The sequence below is a fragment of the Xenopus laevis genome, chromosome 4L (assembly GCF_017654675.1).
Source record: "Xenopus laevis strain J_2021 chromosome 4L, Xenopus_laevis_v10.1, whole genome shotgun sequence".
Classification (NCBI taxonomy): domain Eukaryota; kingdom Metazoa; phylum Chordata; class Amphibia; order Anura; family Pipidae; genus Xenopus; species Xenopus laevis.
In genome coordinates this window covers 84,776,340-84,797,140 of record NC_054377.1, presented here as the reverse complement: position 1 = coordinate 84,797,140, position 20,801 = coordinate 84,776,340, and the positions used below count along the sequence as shown (strand labels likewise).

Here is a 20,801-nt window from a genome sequence, read left to right as displayed (position 1 = left end):
CAACTTGGTGCTTCTGTTCTGTTGTAGCCAGTTATAATCTGTAGTACATCGTTGTGCCATCTATCCAGTGGGCACAGTAGTATCCTGAGTATTACCTTCATTGGTAGATTGGCATGTTTCTACTGTAACCATCATGTCCGTCAGTAGATTGTATATAATGGTAGCAGTACTACACTGATTTAGCAGAGTGTGGCCGTGGGACCTGAAGCTTATTATACTATGCCTTTAAGTCCTTATCCTAAGCACTAAAGACCATGGGCATAACTATAGTACAAGCACACTCTACAACTGCTGATAACGCAGGAGATATAGGGGGCCCAGTGGAACACTTAAGGTGGCCATACACGGTAAAATCTGTTAGTTTGGTGACCTCACCCACCCACAGCAGGGCGATATCGGGTTAATCCGAACGTTCGGCCCTAGGGCAAAACAATTGGATTACATCAAAGAGAATGCGTGAAGACAGACCATAAGACAACTAGGCTATGTGATTTACTCATAAGTATTTCTTTATAAAAACAAAGTTTTCATCCCTTAGTTGAAGGGAGCCCTCAAACTAATTTGCTCTGTGGCTCAGCAACTCATGGATAAAATGTCTAAATTTTTTGCAAGAGTCTTTAATATATGTCACCATAGACAAAATGATTTATAATTCAGAATCCATTCTCTTTGGTTTTAAAGTTGAAAGGCAGAGGATGCTGGCAATTGTACCACCAGCAGGGCAGACACATATATGACTTTCCTGCATAAAAGGACAATTAATGTCAAAGTAAATCTTGCAGAGATGGAGTATCTACAAATACAGCTACGCACTGTGTTGGCTCCTAATGTTCAATAGGAAGGGCCTCAGCTGGACATTTTAGGAGAAGCTGCTGCTTTCTGGCAAGAGCTACCAAATACTATTTTCTCATAAATATTTGTCTTTACAGTTCAAGGAGGACAGTGACTCAGTCTGCCTGTATTTATTCATTCAGAAAAGAGGAGCTTTCTTTAGTCTTTGCACGCGAGGGAGTGTTCTTGATGGTCATTTAGACTTATTTTTAAGAAAGCTCACTTTCCTTTAATAAGCATGCCAAATACCTGAGACACCTTCCTTTCCACGCCCAGTAGAACACAGCCCCAGGTTGTACATTTTCTGCCAATGCAAAGCATTTCCATTGGGTGTGGAAATACCATTCACAGTGAAGCTGAAACCGAACTTATAACCTTTTTTCCAAAGAACAGTAGCTTAGCACCTGCCTTTAGACTTCAGGGCATATGTAACAAAGGGTTAAAGAGATCATTCTGTGCTACATTCTCTAGAAGCCCACGCAAATAATACGGGTTTTTGAATATCCCACAGAAAATGCTGCAGACAAGTTATACTATTTGAAAAAATTTTCAGTTCTTTAAATATGGAATTCCTCCGATTTTTATTTAAAAACCATATTCAATTTTAAAACAAAAGATTCAAATTCTTTTTTTGTATTTTTAATGGAAAAATAGAGTGTCCCTTTAACTTTCTGTGTCCTTGGCATGATGGACAATAAATCCTTGTTTGCACAAGCTGAATATGCATAAATACTCCTATAAGTACTACTGACTGCACCAGTGGGCCCTCGCTGCTACATGCCTACAGAAACAAGTGCTCAGGCTGCAAACATAAAGTGTTATGTCGCTGTGAATAAAGGAGCATGCTATTCAGTATAAGTAAGCCATTTTATGTAGCATGGTTACGAACTGGAAGTATCCAGAGTAAACATCATGGCGTAGTGCAGTCAGGGACCTCATGTTTTTCATTGTGGCCACCTCAGGTGGAGGGAAGGAAGGGGGGGTGATATCACGCCAACTTGCAGTACAGCAGTAAAGAGTTATTGAAGTTTATCAGAGCACAAGTCACATGACTTGGGGCAGCTGGGAAATTGACAATATGTCTAGCCCCATGTCAGATTTCAAAATTGAATATAAAAAAATCTGTTTCTCTTTTTTTCCCATGACAGTATCCCTTTAAGCAAACTATTCTTAGCAACTTTACAATTGCTCTTCAATTTTTAATACTTTTGCTTTCTTCTTCTGCTGCTTTCAAATGGGTGTCACTGACCCTGACCACAAAAAAAAGGCTACTCTCTCCTATTTATCTTGGAGTCACTACTGGTCCCCTGCAACCAGAAAGCTGCTGAAATTCCAAACTGGAGAGCTGCTGAACAAAATGCTAAATAATTCATAAACATAAAATAAAACTGAAGACTAATTGCAATATTTATAATTGTCAACGTCATTATAAAAGTTATTTCATAGGTGAACTCTCCCTTTTAAGTACAGCATGTACATGTCATGACTTTTCTTTTCTTCATATTTTGTGGCAACAGTTTGGGGAAGGCTGTTTTCTTTTTCAGTACAATAATGGCCACTGCACAAGTAAGGTCTGCACATAATGGGTTTGCCAAGATGGCAATGGAAGAACCTGGCCTTTTGCAAAGTGATCATCTGTGTGATGAATTTAAACAGCATGTGTGAGTTAGGTGAGATCCCAGAGATCAGTGCTGTGGGAAGCCTTCACTGAAAAGTAGACTATGTCAGTCAAGGAGAGGACCAACTTCATATTAATACTCTTAAGCTTTGGAATGAGATGTTGGATATTGGTAAAGTAGTGTATTTTAATACAGGCAATCCTATTTCTCTCAAAAAGAAAATTGTCTGCCGCTCTTAGAAAAAACACCATGACATTTAATATTTCTAGAAGCAAACAAGCCAGGTCTTCCTTCAACAGAGGCAAGAGTTTTGCTGGAGTTCAGCCCCAAAAAGAAGCCTTCTTTAGAGGCTGCTCTTTGTCGGATTGATATTATCATCTCAGAAACTACATTTTATTCCCTGCAACCTTTTTGTACTACAAATCAAGACGACGATGCCAGAAATCTATCCTATGCTACACTAACAGTACTTGCAATACTGTGAAATGAAATACAAGACAGATTCAGTTACATGAAACATTGATCTGCATTGTGGCACTGCTGGAACTACTGCTGAACTCGATTCCACCTCTCCATCATTTTAGCAGAGGGACAGGCTGCTCATTATTGTTACAGTGATCACTTGCTGGTGATCCCATATCTACTAAATGAAGCAACAGCTGAAAGAAGCCAATTAATGCTGGCTTTAGAAAAAGGCGCAGTGCTACAGCACGCAAGGCTTTTTGTGTCAGGATATCATTATTCATATCATTAGACAACAGCAGTTTGGAAATAAAGGTCACTTACCTATGCCACAGGGGAACACTGTCACCTTCCAACCGATTTAGTAACATCTTAGGCAAGAGATTTGTTTTTAGTAAGCCACAGTAACATGAGTTTGACAATCACTAAGAGGCTGATTTGTCAAAAAGCTCAAAAAAAAAAAAAGCACAAGGTCATATAGTCTGGATTAATTAAATAAAATAAACCGCAAAAAGTTGCCAGAAAAAAGCCAGCAAGTAAAAGCTGTTGAGTTTTATAGTCTCATTGAAAATGAATGGAACACTGTGATACTCATCATGGTCTCTTTTCGATGATAAAAGGCACCCAAGGATATTTTCTTCAGGTCTTAGGTAATGCTCAAGGAAAAAAAACAAAAGAAAAATTGCTTGTGTTTTGTCTGCACTGTTTTCCCCTTGCTCGGGGTTTAAGCCCCCACAAACTCGAATTTTAATACAGAAGGCCCTTAGTATCATTCAGATGGTGGAGTCCTGGAAACTTGGCATTATTTTGCTTTACCTCCAACAATATTTAGCATTGTGTCTAATCACTTCTAAAATGTAAAATACCAGTAAGATGAATTATGTTACACAATTTATAGTTTCTCCAAAATGCTAAGGAATAAAGAGAGTGCGATGTGTTGTGAAACGCTGCGACATAGCAAACATTATGTTGGATATTTCCACTGACATTATTTTTGGCGAATTGTGTCAAGCATTTATTCCCACCATTTGATAATAGACCCTTTTATATTTTACTTATGGAAAATCCCTATTTAAATTATAATGGAAGCACATAAGGATGTGATAAATAAAACATGTGTACATAAAGTTGGATTTTACTCAAGAAAAAATGAAAGTAGTCAGTTAGTAGAGGAGTTGCAACACCAGTGCGCAGCCAATGGCACCATGAGTTGAGTGTCCAATCAAATGGATTGTACAGGTGTGCTTCCTTATTCTGGGCTGAACGGTAGAAGCATTGTACACTCTACAATCCCTGCTATGTAAATGGGTTATGCATTGTGTTAACTACTGTGTCAATTGTAGATTATGATGGATACAACTGATCCAATGTGTATTTTGTAAAGAAATGCACAGATGTCATGCACAAATGGAAATGCACAATCCCTTTTCTACTGCATGATCTGATTGATTGTCCCATTGGATGACTGCAATGTGGCCATATTTCACTAACATTGAGCCAACTGTGACCATGCAGATATTGGTATCTTTGACCCATGTACGACCAACATTAAACAGCAAATATTTACCATCCATGAAGTGTTACCTTTTAAATAATGCTCCTAAACAGGTATTCCTGCAAGCACCGAGTTTTGCATACTTTGCCATATATTGTAACCTAGAGAAAAAAATATGGATCTAATCATATTGATACTATTTTTTGCCAACAACGCAAACAAGAAAACAAGGCAATTTCAAGTATGTTAAAGTTTTACTGAACTGGCTACTTTCTGGGAGCAGATATGCACTGTAGCAGTAAGAGAAATGAATACTGAAGTCACAAACTTCAAATCTGAAACCTACCGTTTTTCAGATTTCCAAATGTAAGAAGATGATAACATAAACAGACAAGAAATAAAGACGTGTGGGGGATATGCTTGTCAATCATGAAATATACATTTCAAAAGAATTAACTGCAGACTCTGCAACACTTCATGGTATTTAATGATAATTCCTATTAGTTTGGATGATAATGTGATATTGTGGTGGAATCTGGTTCAGGCTTACACCTGTTTTCTTGATATGACATGTATTGCTGAAATTGTATCACATACTGTATACCTTTGTTAATGATGAATCTAACGTGCCCTTCACATTATTGATGCAAAAGGCAAAAAACATGACAGTGGGCCACAGAGTGCCCGTTCTTAAGATTTTAAACACTGATCCACGGCGAATTATTAACACTGATCGAAGCTTCTGGTGTTCACAACCTGCCAATTAACCCTTCCCACCCTCGATCAAACATTTTAAAACATTCTTCAATAACAAACAGACTGAACAAATCTTTGCTCATCTAAGTAATAGCAGCACCAACAATGCCCCTAACCCTGGACGGTCATGGGTCCTAGTTTTACATAGGATTCTGCATAAAACAGCCAGAGATATCTCACAATGTGCATTAATATGAAAATATTAGTGTCATGATGTCCATCCATATCTCTGTCTCCCATGCAGAATAACTCCATGCTTTTATCGAAAATAATACTTTATACATTCAAAATGCGCGTGGTGTACCTTTTGCACCTCAAATCCCAAACTAGAAGTACATTTGGCACAGTAACTTGTCCATTTAAAATTAAAAGTCTGCTTCCAGATTAAAGTCGTAGTTTCTAGAAAAACTTCTTCTTCTTCCTCAAAGCAAATTGTTGACAGGTACTTCTGTACGGATTTCCTTTCTTATGGCCACTGGCTTAATTGAAAAACCAAACTTTCACTTGGAAGTGTGGACATCTGAAGGCATGCAAGCCTGTCTTGGGATAAGCTCTGATAACGTTTGGTATCCATGCTTATCCAAATCAGTGCATCTTCCAGCTTTTGCTCATACTCATTTCACTCAGATGCCATTAGTCAGATCATTAATTACTCGTGCTTTAACAAGCTTCTTAAGGAACTCCTTCTCCTTTTGAATGTTATGAGTCCAGGACTGGAACAAAATAAAAACAATTGATTAGTAATTCCAAATATATTCTTATGGCTGTCTTATTATTTTAAATATTCAACCCATAACAATATTTTACCTTTTTCATTTGAATTTGCCAGATTTAGCAATCTAAGAGAGAAAGAGTGCCACTGAGACAAAGAACAGCTGGATCCATCCTCACTTTGTCTATTTATAAAGCAGTGGATCATCACATAATGCATGTGGTGATTAAAAACTGGAGGTAAGCAAACCACCAAAAGAAAATGCTTCCATATGCTTTGCTATATCATTATTTATTTACAGACACATAACCCTAATATTGTTCTAAGCACTGGAAATGATTTAAGTGTCAGACTATGTGCAGCACCCCACTGAAGAGGACAGGTCACGTTATCTGCATCCATGTCTCTATAGACTGAACCTTTGATCTATTTCCTTGATTTGTGTCTTTTCTTTTTTGGTCTTCAAAGGCAAGTTCTCTTGCTCTGAAATCATCCTCTGGCATTGCTTACATGCTAGTGAACTTGTAATTTGATATTGAGAAGTGGAAGCCATGTAAATCGATAGTCAAAATGCAATGTAAAAAATGCAAAGCGGCATTTAAGCATTTAAAGGACAAGGAAAGTCTATCAACGATATTGTTATTCTACAGACATACCTCTTGTGTGCTCTGCAGTAGTGTACAATCTCTTGTATCTGCAACCTTTCAGCTGTTTAAACCCAGTACTTTAAAAGAAACCAGCGACTACATTTTAAAAATTACCCATAGTGCATCTGTCCTACGCCAAGACCCAGCATTTATGCAGTGTGCTCCTGTAAGAAATTGGCGCATGCGCATTACCCGCAATCGGGAGCAAGCAATTGTCTCCATGAACAGCAGCACAGACATAGATTGATCCTCAAAATGCCCACCATCTCTTTCAGCTAGCGTCTCCATGGTGACTGTGCAGTGAGAAGTTTGCCCATGCACATTAGATCAGCAGAAGCCATAATAATGACGTCAAAGATGCTAAAATGGCACCCACATCAGATATATGACCACAGTTGAAATATGGGGTTTTATGGAGAAAAAAAAATAGCAGTCTTATACTGAATGGGGTAGTGAATAATATACATGAAACATATAATGAAGGGTTTCCTTGTCCTTTAAATAAAGAAGTAGTAACAAGATGTCACACAAAAAAACTACTTGGAAATGTATTCTTACAGCCAGTGCAAGAGAAGAACAAAGCAAGTGTTGACTGGTTCTTGCACACAAAATGTGGTGTATAGGTGGTGGTGCAGGTGCCCCATAGATACGTAGTGGAGTATCAAGTTAACAATAGAGAGAATTAGGAGCTGCACACCTCTTAAAAGAGGTGTTACAATTTATTTGGCGTCAGAGTTATCATGCTTTGATACTCTCTGGCTAAACAAATATTTGAAACCCCTATTAAATGCAATGTGTGTGCAGCTCCTATTTCTCTCTACTGAAAACCAGAATAAAACCATCTGATATCTGATAAGACATAATACAGCAGTCATTCTTTAAGAACATGCTTATTGTATGCAATCAATATATCGGAGTCAGAATTTGAAAAAGAACGATTACCTCTTTAATGGCTGCCATTTTGATAGTCTCATAATAGTGGAGCGGAGCATTAGGCAGGTTCATGTCATAGCCAAATCCTGCGACTGCCACTTCATCACAGTTATGTAGTGCCATAGTTATGGCAACACTACCCAGCGTTGGGATATTCTGTGTTAAAAAAGAAAAAAAAACGTGTATAAATATAAAAGGACAAACTTTTTTTTTCTATCATCTCGCTAGTTTATTCTTAGATGAAACAGCACATTAGCATATAGAATGTCATTTGATGAGAGTTTGTACAACAGTAATTTTAATAGAATTTTCTGTCCTATGGTCACTAGAATTTATTTGGTGTTTCCACCATAAAACATGCTGTAAAATTCATAAAAGGAGAAAAACCATACACTTAGGACATGAGTACAAGCTTATTTTTATATACTTTTTTTTTTTTTTTAAGGACAAGGCAGCCTCACAATTTCATCTATCAAAGGTAAACAAGTTGAGTTCTCATATCCTGAGATTTTACAACGGAGGCTTCATTATTTTATATTATACACAAGTTTCCATGAGGCATGTGACAAGCGAAGTCACTAAACGCCACTGATAAGGATATATTTTACATTTTGTTCTTGGCATGTGTATTGTACAATAATACACAATGAGCCACCAGATAATTTGAGGATTTTAAATAATTTATAATCTAACATAAAACTGGTCAAATTTCTTAATTTAGCTGCCAGTGGAGCAGTTAAATATAGAGCATCTGGAAGGATCTCATTTCATATTCTGTAACTTAAGATGATAATAATCGTCAAGGGACAAATGTGGTCATAAGTAATGCTATAAGGATGGTATTAATTATCACTTGATATGTCCCTGTTGCTACCAATCTTCATATCATTATTTCCTGCAGAGGACGAGGATTGTTTTATGTCAGCTCTGGCCTGTTCTGAGCAAGAGAAAGGCACAGACCAGATGGAAACACTAAATCAGTTCGGGATGAGATTAATCACCCATATGTCATGATGCAAACCTAGTGAAAGTTGGAGATCTGCAAAAAGAATAGAAATGCCGTACCTCATTCATTTCTCCAGACAAACCAAGCACTGCTTTAATATGCAATAGTAAACATTCTCTGTTTTTTCTTCCTTTGATTTAAACACAATAAAATGTTGCATTGCTGTTTTGTTTCTCTTTGTTTGTATGAAACAGAGTCATATTTCTCAGCACAAATAATAGGTTGAGATAAAACTAGTAAAGCTGGCCATACATGGGGAGATCCACTTGTTTTGTCGCTAAACAAGCAGATCTCTCCCCGATATGCCCACCTTGAGGTGGGCGATATTGGGCTGATTCAATCATGGCCCCTAGGGCCCAACAATTGGATCACAATGAGAAAAATACAAGGGGTCGGATCAAGGGCTGCAACAATGAACCAATGCAGTCCTCGATCCAACTGAACTTATAACCCGTCTGATCGACATCAGCCCTACTTTTAGCCAGATATTGATCGGGGAATCCTGTCGGAGGACCCTATACACTGCCCAATAAGCTGACAGCAGCTTACTGTATATCAGCTTGTGTATGGGGAGCTTAATAAGCAACCCTAGGCAAGTATTAGTTTAAATTTGTTGTTTTCAGATTTACTAGTTTCAACCTGCTCTATTTTCAAGGATCCTTTAGTAGGTTTGAGCAATTGAAAACTCATTCAAACCCCTGCCCCTGCCCTGTCCACTGCTCTTGGTCACATTAATGGGGTTAGCCCTACAGTATGGGAAGTGGTTTTGTGCAATTAAAAACGAAGGCAGTGTGTGTGTGAGCTGCCATTCTATCCCTAAGATATCACTGTAAACATGACAGGATGAAGGAGCTAGATTGCAAAATGAACTGATAGCAGCCAATCCCATTACCCAAAAATATCATTGCACAGCACCAAGTCTTACAGATACCTTAGTCACTGGCATTGTCTGATGTTGCTGAGAAATGTATTGACTAATATATTAAAAACAGTTTAGAAAGCTGGCAGCCTAGTTTACAGCCCTATCTGATATGAAAGGGATGAAAAATGAAGCAATGTGATAAGAAAATAGAATGGAATTAAAATTGAGAACATTTGTGGTATATAAGATGAAATTGCTGAATTGCTCCTTTATTCTATGTAGTAGATAAAAAATGGGCTGAAGTTAGTTTCTGATGTTAGTTGCTTTGAATAACATGGGGTTCATTTATAAATACAGGGCAAATATGTACCTGCCGACAAGCAATGATTAGTGGTTTTTAAGGAATTGTTCAGTATAAAAATAAAAACAGGGTAAATAAATAGGCTGTGCAAAATAAAAAATGTTTCTAATATAGTTAGTTAGCCATAAATGTAATGTATAAAGGCTGGAGTGACTGGGTGTGTAGCATAATAGCCAGAACACTACTTCCTGCTTTGCAGTTTCCACTGATTGGCTACAAGGCAGTAACCAATCAGAGATGAGCTTTTGAATCTGAGCTGATGAGGATCAATTGCAAACTCAATGAACAGTCATGTCCCTTGTGGCCCCCCTTAAAGTCACTAACTGTTAGAGAGCTGAAAAGCAGGAAGTTGGGTTCTGGCTATTATGTTTGACATATGCTCATGCCAGCCTTTATAGATTACATTTTTGATTAACTAACTATATTAGAAACATTTTTTATTTTGCACAGCCTATCTATTTATCCAGTTTTTATTTTTACACTGATCATTTAAGCCAGCTGCAAGAATAACAATGAAAGCAAATCTGATTGGTTGCTATTAGTTACTGAGCAGGAGCAAGCACGCACAGTGTTTATAAATGAAATTCTCTATGTCATATGTGTTTGTTTGTTTTTTTGGATCTCATAAAAACAAACCCTCCATGTTCTTGGTGTTCAGCCACTAAATTTATATGGGCATGATAACATCTGATTATGGAGACCACTTTTCTTGCCACAAATTATAAAAAGAGCTGCATTGTTAATGTTAACCCAGTTCTGACACCCATATTTAATCAAGGCCCCATGAGAAAATTTTAAGAAGAGTTAGTCACAGATGCTAAACAGACAGAATGTATAGAAAAATGTTTCAAACCCTTTCAGTGAATAAAAATCACATTATTTCTTCATGGTGGGTGAGGAGATAACTTACTTTAAAATGTTTTGATAAATAGAAAATGTAATAGTAAATGTAATAACAACGGAATCAAACTATAACTAGTCCATTAAGATGAACACTTGCACACTCTCCTATCAGTCATCCAAAGAGACTGGCCAAACAACAGCTTGACTAAAGCAACATTTCTTAAAGGACCAGTAATATCAAAAAATGAAACTGTAATAAAAACATAATGCAGTGTTGCCCTGCACTGGTAAAACTGCTGTGTTTGCTTCAGAAACACTACTATTGTTTATATAAATAAGCTGCTGTGTAGCAATGGGGGCAGCCATTCAAAGGAGAAAAGGCTCAAGTTACACAGCAGATAGCAGATAAGCTCTGTAGAACATAATGTTATCTGTTATCCACTATTTAACCTGTACCATATAGCCTTTTTTTCAATTCTCATTTCTACACAGCAGCTTGTTTGTATGAACTATGGTAGTGTTTCTGAAGCAAACAGATCAGTTTTACCAGTGCAGGGCAACAGACATTTTCTTTACTTAAAAACACTTTAATTTTTTGGTGTTACTGGTCCTTTAATCTCTTTCTCATGGGACCCAGACTCATTCACATTTGCATACTGGATTAGAACATTTACCAGTTGCAGTAAGACATCTGACTTTATTAAATAGGAAAATATTAAATAGGTAAATAGCACTAAAGAGACGCTAGCACACAGAAAACCCTATAACAACGCTAATATTTAGCACTGGAACTTGTGGAATGACAAATCAGAGGAGTCTCTTAGTCTCTTAGTACTACCAATAAAAAAAAAAAATAATAATAATATAGCAAATGGCATGGCAGCTCATATGATAAAAGTTGAGTTTATTTGTACGTGGGGTATATTTACCTTTTAGTCAAAGTTAGACTAGAATCCAGGCACTAGAGCTAAGGTTAGAAAGACCGCATAGATGGATTTTAAGGGGACCAAAAGGGATTTCTGGATTGCATGTACAGCCTTTACATTCAGTGGGAGAAAGATGTCTCATTATTTTACTACAGAGAAATCAAAAAACTGTATTGAAATTAACCTTCCTTCAGCAACAATATTTCATATAAGTAACTGTATATGCAACATCTACTTATTTTACCGCTTCTGTTGCATTGTAAAATGTAAGTGCAGTTGCCTTTCAATTACCCTACTCACTTTATTTTCCCAATAGCAAGATAACCTTGTCTGACCTGCAGCTCATTTATCTGAGTAATGCAAGTTAGCAATGCTTTGTTATTTGTCTTTTTGAAACCTCTTCTTCCCTAATGTGGAGGAGCTGGATGGGTTAAAAGTGCAGACCCTATAATGTGTCCCAATCCAGAGAGGTACTGATAATGCATTTAAATAGGCATGCAGAAGATCACATCTGAAACAGATTAACTTGAGAAATCAAAGGACTGAAACCAAATGATGGAAATACTTATCATCTGCAACCTTTGTCTATAAAGCAGCTGCTGAAACAATGACTGTATGGATAATCTAGCAGTGCCAGTACAGGCTGTTGTCAAGGGCTGGGCTTACACCATCATTTGGTAACATCACCAAAACAGCAACGCACTTCAAACAACAGCTGCCCCAGAGAATTTTCCTAATGCTGTTCTTTTATGTTTATAGAAGTTTAGGAAGACATATAAGAGTGATAGCTGTTTGCCAACACTATTATTAAAATATTAATTAAATGTGAAATTTTCGGAGAATATTATTTTAGCAGTAATATTCTTTGAAGACACACCATGGCAATAAAAGCACCCACAGGCCATGTCACAACAGCATCTCCTCAAGGAAATAGAGCAGGGAAGAGAACTTAACTGGCCATACAAATACATTTGGTGCAATTTTCAGTACATGTATAGTTGCCTGAAAATCCAGCCAGATATCCATATACTATGGATATTGGTCAGTTTGGGGATTGAACATGTTTAAAAATGGAAGCTGCCAATGCACCATATCTGCCAGAGTATCACGCATCATCAGATGAAGAAATGGAGCTGCAGTTTCTTCTTAACATTTTTGCTCCAAATGCTCATCTTTCTGCCCTTATATTCCGAACACTGGAAAGTTACTGTATTAAGTATGGCACGTCTTAGAATATCTGTCCTCTCAGTCTGATCTGACATAAAGGGGAAGCTTTATTAAGGTCCAAATGGTAAATTCGAATTTTCTAGATTTTTGTGTCAAAACTCACAAATTTGAATTTAAAAGCACCAAATTCAATGTGAGATTTATCACAACTTGACCATGAAAACAGTTCTAATTTGAATATTCGCCACCTAAAACCTGCCAAGTTAATTTACAAGTCAATAGCAGAGGTCCGTTGAACTATTTGAATATGTTCATTGCCTTCCTGACATTCTAGGAGGAAAACTTTGAATTTGATTTGAATTTTCGGGTCGGGATTATTCGATCGAATATTACACATTAAAGGCTTTTCACATATAACCTTCCATTCCAGTTGTGAGTACATTCAAATTTAATAAAGTAAATAAAATTCACATACATTCGACCCTTGCTAAATAACCCCCATAACGTACATGGTTATACCAAAGAATGATACATCAAAACAGATTACCAGAATGAGCATAATCTATAAACTGCCTGCATGTTCCCACCTCTCACAGTTTAATTTTAATTTGCAGCAGCCTTATTAAGGTACACATATATACTTACCCCTCTTCCCATCAAGCCATTATTGAATGGCAACCCAATAAAGCTGAATGCAGCTTCTTGAATAAAGTATGGATTTAAGATACGGATCTCATGTGGTTCACGTGGAACACGTGTGGCTACTGACTTCCAAAATCCATCAGAGGCACTCTATGGAGAGAAAAAAAGACCAAGGGGATAAATATCTGGACAAAAGGATCTGCAATTAAAAAGGAAATGGCATCAGGCAGACTTTAAGTAAGAATTTAACAGAAGACATGTTAGTTAGGTGAGTACCTATACAATGTTGCAGTAGTCATCATCAATTGCATATACAAATAACAAAAATAACTGAAAACCTTTACTGGAAAGCTGCTGAGAATTACATTTTCTTTCATTATGCAAAAATAAATGTATTAAAATTGGTCTCTTTAAATGGTAGTGTGGGTACATGCCATGCCTCCAGCTGCCATGTAGCAAAAATTTTCAGCTTCTCCTGGTTCTTGTTAAGGTATGCTCTTAGATGTTGTAGTTAAAATAATAAACATTCACGTGCACAAGAGGATACTTAACTACATTTTGAAAGGCAACCTTAATAACAAAAGCAGAAAAACAGAAATGTTGTAGTTTTTATTGAAACCTAGTGAAAAAGGTGCCCTAGGGCAGCCCTCTGCATTAGGGTTTATATCCTCACTTTCATTGATAGGACGTCGTAAGTCGTATAAAACATACCAGTGAAAAGATATTATGCTAATTTATCATTATATCTTTGGATGACAAGCGTTAGGAGTTTATCACTTATATGTAGTATATCTCTGCAAATATAGCTGATTAAAATAATTGGTGTCCTATATTCTCAAGATGATTCTTCAAAAAAAAATGATAGTCTTATCTACTGTGGGAATCAGATTTTGTAATAGACCCCTACTCATAACATCATAAAATTTAGAAGGAAAAAATATATAAATATATACAGTATTTATATCTATATCTATATATCTATATCTATATATATATATATGTGTGTGTAGATGTAGATATAGATATTTATATATCTATATATATATATATATATATATCTATATATCTATATATCTATATATCTATATATCTATATCTATATATATCTATATATATATATCTATATATATCTATATATATATATATCTATATATATATATATCTATATAGATATATATATATATATCTACATCTACATCTACATATATATATATATATATATATATATATATATATACTACAAGGCAGCAGTGCATTTAACTTGCTATATTGTTTGTTTGTTGCTACTGACTGATTGATTTCTGTACAGTTTATTACAGCTGACAATCGTTTAAGGTGAAATTGGTGAAGGTGGTCATATTTGCTTTCCTAGATATTCATGAAAACCCTGCTTGAAAGTCATTTAGTGTAATATTTGACATCTCATTTGCTGGATATTTTGGTTAACTATGGTTAAATGGCTGATACAAACTTTATTTTCATATATGCAGTAAGAAGGCCCCTAAACAAAATTTTGATTTACCTGTAAAAAGTCAGAAAACTTAAAACTTAACTTAGAAATTTAAAATCGAAATAGTGCATAGTTTTACTTATGTTGTAGTTTTTTTACTTAATGTTGTAGTTTTTATTGAAACCTAGTGAAAAAGGTGCCCTAGGGCAGCCCTCTGCATTAGGGTTTATATCCTCACTTTCATTGATAGGACGTCGTAAGTCGTATAAAACATACCAGTGAAAAGATATTATGCTAATTTATCATTATATCTTTGGATGACAAGCGTTAGGAGTTTATCACTTATATGTAGTATATCTCTGCAAATATAGCTGATTAAAATAATTGGTGTCCTATATTCTCAAGATGATTCTTCAAAAAAAATGATAGTCTTATCTACTGTGGGAATCAGATTTTGTAATAGACCCCTACTCATAACATCATAAAATTTAGAAGGAAAAAATATATAAATATATACAGTATTTATATCTATATCTATATATCTATATATCTATATATCTATATATATGTGTGTGTAGATGTAGATATAGATATCTATATATCTATATATCTATATATCTATATATCTATATATCTATATATCTATATATCTATATATCTATATATCTATATATCTATATCTATATCTATATATATATATATATATAGATATATATCTATATAGATATAGATATATATCTACATCTACATCTACATCTACATATAGACACTGACTGATTGATTTCTGTACAGTTTATTACAGCTGACAATCGTTTAAGGTGAAATTGGTGAAGAAGGTCATATTTGCTTTCCTAGATATTCATGAAAACCCTGCTTGAAAGTCATTTAGTGTAATATTTGACATCTCATTTGCTGGATATTTTGGTTAACTATGGTTAAATGGCTGATACAAACTTTATTTTCATATATGCAGTAAGAAGGCCCCTAAACAAAATTTTGATTTACCTGTAAAAAGTCAGAAAACTTAAAACTTAACTTAGAAATTTAAAATCGAAATAGTGCATAGTTTTACTTACTGCGAGGCAGACACTATTTAAATAACACAGTCATGCCTTACTATTACAGAAATTCTCACACATCTCCTCCAAAAGTATTTGTATTTGTACTACACCATAATTAAAAGCTTAACTAGTGAATCACAAAATTAGTGCTTATTAAGTCTTCAGTGATGTACTGGCATGTTTAACTATCCTTTAGAGTAGAAGATCAATGTGTTGGAAGGACATGAAATAAAAAGTCCAACAGGATCATTACTAAACTAAAGTAAGTGTAATAATTTTGAAACGTACAATATCTATAAATTATAATAAGGACACGTGTTTTTTGTCAATGCAACATGATCGCCAGAACTGAAGGACAACATATGCTGCATGGAAGTATTGTTTCACTTCAAAATATTTTGTGAATAAGTATGAACAAATTAATCGTTCATTTGTGCAATGGACACTGCAAATGAAACAACAAAGACAACTCCAGATGCAACGCATCTCTTTGGTGCTGCAATGGCCATTTGGTAGCCCGTAGCTTATTCCTAATACTTGCCATGGACGGAGGGAAATAAGACCAATGAGCAGCTGCAGCTTCGAGATGATGCGCCATCGCAAGAACTATTCTGAATAAATATTTTTTCTGCAACTCTCTTTTTTCATGCCGCAGCACTTCATTTTGAAAAAAACTTTGTGTTCCACTTTAAAAATTGTTGAATTGTGTTCAACATTAAAACCATTACCTATCTGGTGGTTAAATAATCAAAGATGTAATAAAAATAATAAACAAATACCATACATAAAAAAAACACACTGAATAACTTTGCCTACTGAACTTGCATTCATAAATGCCCCAATGTATTTTATAACGCTCATATACTGTATATCAAATGACTTGGAGATTTTCGAATAACTTAAAAAAAACTTCAATCTTGGATACCACAGACCACTATGACTTACTACAGAAATCTTAAAATTGCTATTTCTGCCAATCAACAAAATGATATGATTATTGGCTTCAAACAAAAGTTGTATGCTGCAAATCTGTTGGATGGCCATATCTAAATTGCACTGCGTCGGTGTTGTGAAAAAGAAAGTCTGTGTTGTGAAAAAAAGACTACAGGTGATATACATATAGTGAGCATAAAAAATCAAAATGTCCAAAACAAATGAACATGCTTGTAGAACATTACACATAAGGACTGCATTAGTACTTCAATGGGAAACTGTATCAGATTTTGTAAAACTTAAAGATAAAATAGGACGGCTGCTTTGTTGCAGCTCTATAGAGTAGACCAAAACAGTGTAAAGCTGGCCATAGACGCAAAGATAAAGTCGAACAAAAAAAAAAAATCAGTAGTTTAGTTGATCGGACAGGTTAAAAGATTTATATTAGCTAATGATAAGATTTCTGCATGTAATGCCTATCTGACAATATCAATGGGTGACTGTTGTTGGACATAACTTTCATATGATTGCTGCCTGTCAATTAATGGCCAGAACATCTTCTGATCTGTTATTTTCACTACTTTACTTAATCTGAAATTAATCTGAGGTTAATTGTAGATAGTTGCATTGAAGCAAACAATCTCTTGTCGTACAAGAAATTAAATATGCACGTCTATGGCCAGTTTTAGAATAAACTCTGCTCTGCTGAAATGCAGATTCATCCCATCATTATCGTGAGAATTTAGATGCTGCCAGCCCAAGCAGGAAAGAGGGAATCTGTGATTTTGAACAGTCCCCAAGAGATAAATCCATAAAGCTCTGACAACATCCAGATCTAAAGCAATTTCTTTAGAGTTCAGGCAAAAATAAATACAGCATACCTCTTTGATTAACATTTTGGCAAAGGAGTTATGTCTAGCACTGAGAAAAACAATATCTTTAGATAAATATGGGAAAAAATAAATAAATATTGCCAGGTCTAATAATTTTGGGCAGATGCAACGGCCATATGGAATCTACCCATTTGAATGGATGTGAATATTATCTTCTAAATTATGTGTCTAGCTTGGATCAATAAGTAATGGTCTTTGCCTAGAACAACATCCTGAATATATGCATTTTACCTTTAACCATTTGTTTGTGTAGTCAAGAAATAAGTCTTAAAGTACTGATATCTTTAGTCTCCTATCTATGCAAGTATCAGCTATTTTGCACCCTATGGCACTCTTACATGAGGTTTATTTGTCTCACATAATGGATGTTTGAATTGCTATTGAGGTGACTGAACAAGGCGATAACACGATTGATCCTTAAACAGCAGTATAATAAAGAATAATTCCTCTCTGCTGTTTTAAAAATGCCATTAGCTTTTAAAGGATTGTTTCATGATATTGGAACATTACTCTTTCAAGTTTTAACCAGAACATCTCTGTTTGTTGTCTTATTTACTCCATATTAAAGGAATTACTTTTCATGGCCTAATATCGGTCTGTTTGAAAAGTTTGTTTTCCAAAGCACTATTCCTGGAATGTATATTAATGGTTTTATACCTGCTTGTCTGTACATGTATTTATGATGAGCTCAGTGGCAATGCTTTCCCTAAACCCACTGAGATATATCATTTAATGTCAAACTTAAAATGGTTACTCAAAGATTGATGAAGATAAAATGTACTTGTCAAAAGCATAGTTCTAGGCATTTAATGGAATCTGCTATCACATCTCCCTGGAGGCCAATCTACAACCATCCCATCCTTACCCTCAAGAAACATTTGTGTTGCTGCAGGTGAAAATTGTGCTATTCATGCCTAGAGGGGTTGTGAGGTCACCAAATGAACAGATCACAGACTGATGTGGGCAATATCTAGGGATGCACTGAATCCCAGATTTGGTTCAGGATTCTGCTGAGTCGGAGAAATTTTTAATCAGGATTTGCTTTTCCAGTGCATTTGGTTCGGTATTTGGTCGAATCCAGGCCCGGATTTGTCGGAAGGCCACAAAGGCCTGGGTCTAGGGCAGCAGGATTTTAGGGGGGGGGGCATGCTGCCCAGCCTCACTCACATTCGTTCCTAGGAGCACCCCATATATAAATATCAATACCCCTGGATTTGGCCAAACCCTGAAAATCAGGGTCCCTGCTAGCACATCTTTGTAACCTTTATTATACTATAAAATACAAATAACATATAAACTATTACTTCATGCTCCTAAGAAAATCAGAGTGACCACTGAGGACTATATGACTTATGTGATATTTCTTTGTAGAAGTTATAGTGCATTATGTTGTTTTTTTTGAGCCAACATACCCCAAGATATGCACACCACAAACTACCATGGCACTTGCAGCAACACAATGTGGTATAGAATCCCTAGGAAATTCAGCACAAGAGTGGTGAGGGATGTGAGGGGTCAAAGACACAAACCCTTGGTTTACAAAGTTTAAAATCTATTTTAGCAAATATTTGATACGGTTAGCGAATATACTAAGTGAACAGATCACAATGTTCCAAGCTTCCTGGCTAACACAAACAATTTGGAGTAGACACTGTGCAATTCCTAGTACTGATGCATCTATACAATGGAAAGAATCTTAGACATCCTCTCACCCTCTTCTGTTTAAAGACTTTTTTTCTACGGATTATGATTATTTGTCAATCTTTCATTATACTGTAGGTCTGTTATCATTTTTAAGAGATTTTAAATATGTGCAGTTTAGAAGTTTGATTTACATTCCAAGTAGTTTACCCAGAAGTGTAAGTATGAAGACACAAATTACTGTGTGCTCATAACTTAAAGAAACTAACCATCCCACATACAGTACATTTAACCAAACAACTTGCATAGAGTGAGTTACAAATACAACATGGGGTTCTTTTTGCATTTTTTGAAACAAATGACAAAGTCAGTTGAATTCCCATTGTACTTTACTTTTTTGCTACAATCTTGGAATGCTCCCAGTACCCAAACTGTATTTTTGTATTTTATTAGTTATTTTACAGGCAGGGAGGTCTAACTTCCATGTGTCTGTAGCATTCATTCACCTTACTAGTAGTCTTAAGGTGACACAAGATGTCGCCAAACGAGCGGATCTCTTCCCCGATATGCCCACCTTGAGGTGGGCAATATCGGGCTGATCCGATCGTGGGCCCTAGGGCCCAACGATCGGATCCTAACGAATAGTAATGGGCGGTCGGTTCGCGGGACCGCATCAACAAATAGATGCGGCCGCGATCCGACGGGATTTTTCGTCCCCAATTCTAACAGCTGCCTTTAATGAAACTCAGGGATTCTGCTCAGCAGGGGCAAATATAAGAAATGTATCAACTAAATTATCAATTTAGAACAAGCTACAGGGTTGGCGACCCCCCCCCCCCCAGAGCTGCTTTCAAGGTGAAATAAGACACTTCAATATTAGAAAAACAGTGAAACATAGAAAATAAAAAGTAATTGGAAAAAGTCATTATTTCTGGTGATCTGACGGAAAACAACTAGTTGTTTGAAGGTGAACCACCCCTTTAATGAAACTCTGAGATTCTGATCAGGGACAGAGAAAAGAAATGTATCAACTTATGTATCAATTCAGAACAGTTTACAGAGTCGGCGATCCCCCTTCCAGAGTTTCAGAAAGATTTAAGAAGGTGAAAAATGAAACTTCAATACAGGTATTAGAGGTTACAAAAAGAAAGTAATTGGAAAAAGTCTTTATTTCTGATGAATTATCTGAAACCAACTGAACTGAAAAAAGGTGAACAGCCCCTTTATATTATAATTTCATGTGTTTCATTACTATCCACCAGGCTAACTAATGCTTGACAACACACATTTTTTTATATTCTAGTTTGGCCTTGAAAGAAGTCCCAGCTAACTGTAGCAACAGCCCAATCTTTAACTGCAATCCTACCCATAATATAATTATCTATAGCAAAACAACAAAGATATTTTAATAAGTTATACGCAACCACTTATTCCTCAGCCTGAAACATATATATGATTACAAAAAGAGAGAACAAAAAGTTAGCAGAAGATAAGATGAGGTTTTTCCCATTTGTAACAAAAATTCTCTTACATAAGAGCAACAATCAGCAAACTTAAATTC

General features: G+C 35.8%; 1 protein-coding gene across 6 annotated transcripts in view; it reads right to left on the bottom strand.

The window, feature by feature from the left end:
- Window positions 1-4,642: 4,642 nt before the first annotated feature.
- st3gal-iii (st3Gal-III protein) overlaps window positions 4,643-20,801 on the bottom strand; it is a 145,745-nt gene continuing 129,586 nt past the window's right edge. For 5 of the 6 annotated variants that reach the window (XM_018256382.2, XM_041589109.1, XM_041589110.1 and 2 more), the window contains 3 exons: window positions 13,266-13,412; window positions 7,465-7,611; window positions 4,643-5,876 (listed from right to left, as the gene is read on the bottom strand). In XM_018256382.2, the coding sequence (XP_018111871.1) occupies window positions 5,787-5,876; window positions 7,465-7,611; window positions 13,266-13,412 (384 nt within the window). In that variant the 3' untranslated portion in view covers window positions 4,643-5,786. The remainder of the gene's footprint in view (window positions 5,877-7,464; window positions 7,612-13,265; window positions 13,413-20,801) is intronic. The other variant, NM_001190396.1, reaches the window with a different exon arrangement.